This window comes from Mus musculus, chromosome Y, assembly GCF_000001635.26.
Source record: "Mus musculus strain C57BL/6J chromosome Y, GRCm38.p6 C57BL/6J".
NCBI lineage: Eukaryota > Metazoa > Chordata > Mammalia > Rodentia > Muridae > Mus > Mus musculus.
In genome coordinates this window covers 58,368,389-58,371,322 of record NC_000087.7, presented here as the reverse complement: position 1 = coordinate 58,371,322, position 2,934 = coordinate 58,368,389, and the positions used below count along the sequence as shown (strand labels likewise).

At 40.1% G+C, this 2,934-nt stretch overlaps 1 protein-coding gene across 1 annotated transcript; it reads left to right on the top strand.

The window, feature by feature from the left end:
* Positions 1 to 280: 280 nt before the first annotated feature.
* On the top strand, positions 281 to 2,610 carry Gm21724 (predicted gene, 21724). The gene is made up of 2 exons (NM_001373907.1): positions 281 to 406; positions 1,512 to 2,610. Exon 2 carries the CDS (start codon positions 1,793 to 1,795, stop codon positions 2,474 to 2,476), a length of 684 nt encoding a protein of 227 aa, NP_001360836.1. The 5' UTR covers positions 281 to 406; positions 1,512 to 1,792; the 3' UTR covers positions 2,477 to 2,610.
* Positions 2,611 to 2,934: the final 324 nt, after the last annotated feature.

Genomic DNA, 2,934 nt, shown 5'->3' with positions numbered 1-2,934 from the left:
AAATCCAACAACCAAACAATAAAAACAATGCAAGGGTGAAATTCTTTGGCAGAATATTACTCAGATCATCAGGCCTTTCAGTTGGGATTTCATTTATTATTTCTAGGAGGCCATATGAAAAGGTAAAGTCGAGATGCTGAACGTTTATGAGTGTAACTAGGGAAGGAACCAGCCTGATGTTCTATGATGTAAGCTGAACTAGGGTGATGTCACAGAGCACTGGCTGAAGGTTGTGCATCTATTCCACTTGGAGGCTCTAGAATCCATTGAAGGTGAGTTCACTATCTTCACAGTGGTGTGTCAAAGCAAGGTCATTTTTTTTCCCACAGGCTTTTGGTGCCTGGTCTGTATCAGGAGATAGAATCTGAATCAGGAGATAGATAAAATCTAGGATATTTTTCTATGGGTAAGTACATTTATGAAGTAGTTTGGACCCTCATAGCTACAGAAAGCTAAAAATTTTCTCTCTTACAGTGAGTTGCTGTACATTCTACTTTCCCCATGTTTATTAGCAAGGGAAATGATTGGTCTAGGTTAGTTTATGTCCTGAATTTATTATCCTTGCTAACAATATCTAGATCACAATTCCACTAAAATGCCAAAGCTCCTCTTTGTCCATGTGTACGTTAGAAAATATTAGTGCTAAATGGCTGATATTGCCTCAACTTGTTGAGATGTTCTTGAGTTCAGTGATGCAATGGCTTCATCAAATAATTCCGAAGCTGGGTCAGGAGAAACAATAAAGAAGGACAGTGGTGTGCTGTGTCCCTGGGAAGATATTTGTGAATACAAGGACTTAGCTCAGAGCTTACAAGTACAAGAGAGTCATGGTGACCCCTCTGGCCCTTTTTTTTTCTCTTCTTCTTGATCATTGGGGGTAATAGTCATAGCACAACCTAAATTGACATAGAAATTCAAGGAGAGGATACTCATCAGAGGCAAATTAACTCAGGGCTGAAGAAATAAATGTTGATCTGAGTATGTTATTCTGAGCTCTAGAGAATTACTTGTTAATTACACTATTTTTATTGCCTTGTTTCCCTTGTTTCTTTGTTTCTTTGTTTGTTTGTTTGCTTGCTTGTTTAATTTTATTTGAGTTTCTGTATGTTTAGATTTGGCTGTCAGGAAACTCACTGTGTAGACCAGACTAGCCTTTATCTCACTAAGGTCTGCCTCACTCTGCCTCTTGAGTACTATGATTAAAGTTATGGGTCACCACCACTTCCTATTAACTTCTCCATTTGATTGTTTGTTTTATTATTTTTTTGTTTGTATTTCTGTTTTGTTTGTTTTTCGTTTGATTTTCGTTTGTTTTCTTTTACTTGTTGTTGTTGTTGTTGTTGAGACAGGGTTCCTCTCTATAGCACTGGCTGCCCTGGAACTCACTTTGTAGACCAGTCTGGTCTCTAATTTAGAAATCTGCCTGTCCTTGACTTCTGAGTTCTGGGATTAAATGTGTGTACCACCATGGCTGACTTATTAACTTCTTATTTTTATAAAATTAATTTTAGGAGCTCAAAACTGTTTAGCATAGTCTTCTTCACCTTCTCAGAAGTTCTCTTAGAGAAGAGTCTTGGTCCAGCATTCACTCCCAACCCATATCCATTGACCATCAGGAATTCATATATATGACAGAGGCAACAGCATTGTGTCTGGTTTAAACAGGCAAGATCTTCAGTCCCAGGCAATGGGCAAGTATGATATTTGAAGAGAATGGAAGCCACAAGACAGTGTGATCTAGCACAACAGGTCTACAGCCAGGTAGAAGACAACACCTCTGAAGAGTCTGAGCATGATATCACTCAAGAAGAAGAGTAGGAGGAAGCCTTCTTCCCAGGCCCTGGGGAATATTGTTGGCTGCAGAATTTCTCACGGGTGGAAGGAAGGTAATGAGCCTGTCACCCATTGGAAGGCCATCATTCTAGGGCAACTGCCAACAAACCCTTCTCTTTATTTGGTGAAGTACGACGGAATTGACAGTGTCTACGGACAGGAGCTCCACAGCGATGAGAGGATTTTAAATATTAAGGTCTTGCCTCACAAAGTAGTTTTTCCTCAGGTGAGGGATGTCCACCTCGCCAGAGCCCTGGTTGGCAGAAAGGTACAACACAAATTTGAGGGGAAAGATGGCTCTGAGGACAACTGGAGTGGGATGGTGCTAGCCCAGGTGCCATTCTTACAGGACTATTTTTACATTTCCTACAAGAATGATCCGGTCCTCTACGTTTATCAGCTCCTGGATGACTACAAGGAAGGTAACCTCCACATCATTCCAGAGACCCCTCTGGCTGAGGCGAGATCAGGTGATGAAAATGACTTCTTAATAGGTACCTGGGTGCAGTACACCAGAGATGATGGATCCAAAAAGTTCGGAAAGGTTGTTTACAAAGATCTAGCCAATCCTACCGTGTACTTTATCAAATTTCTTGGTGACCTACATATCTATGTCTATACTCTGGTGTCAAATATCACTTAAATTGAAAAAAATCACAAAGTACAGAAATGTAAACTTATAGGATTGAAAAAAAAAATGTTTGTTTTCCTGTGTTGGGTACCTATGGGTCTTTGACAACCTCAGTATCTTTGTCAATAAAATTTGTTTTGTTCTAAAAATTAGTACGTGTGACATGACATGCTTTTAGTGAACACTTTGTTGGAAGAGATGGACTATGGTGGAAAGAACATCAAAGGAAGATGAAAGTTGCAACTCAGGCTGTGAACAGTGCATACATCTAATATCACACAGGCTAAAATGGACAGGACTTAGCTTCTGTGGTCTGCATAGTGAGCAAGGAATTGGAGATATGACTTAGAGGAGCAGGGATGGCAGCAAAAGATGGATTTTTAGGAAGAAGGGGAGAAAGACAGGACATAGATAGAATCTCTGGTATGAAGTCTGAGGGAGAAACAACAAGTTGGGGAAAGAGTGATAGG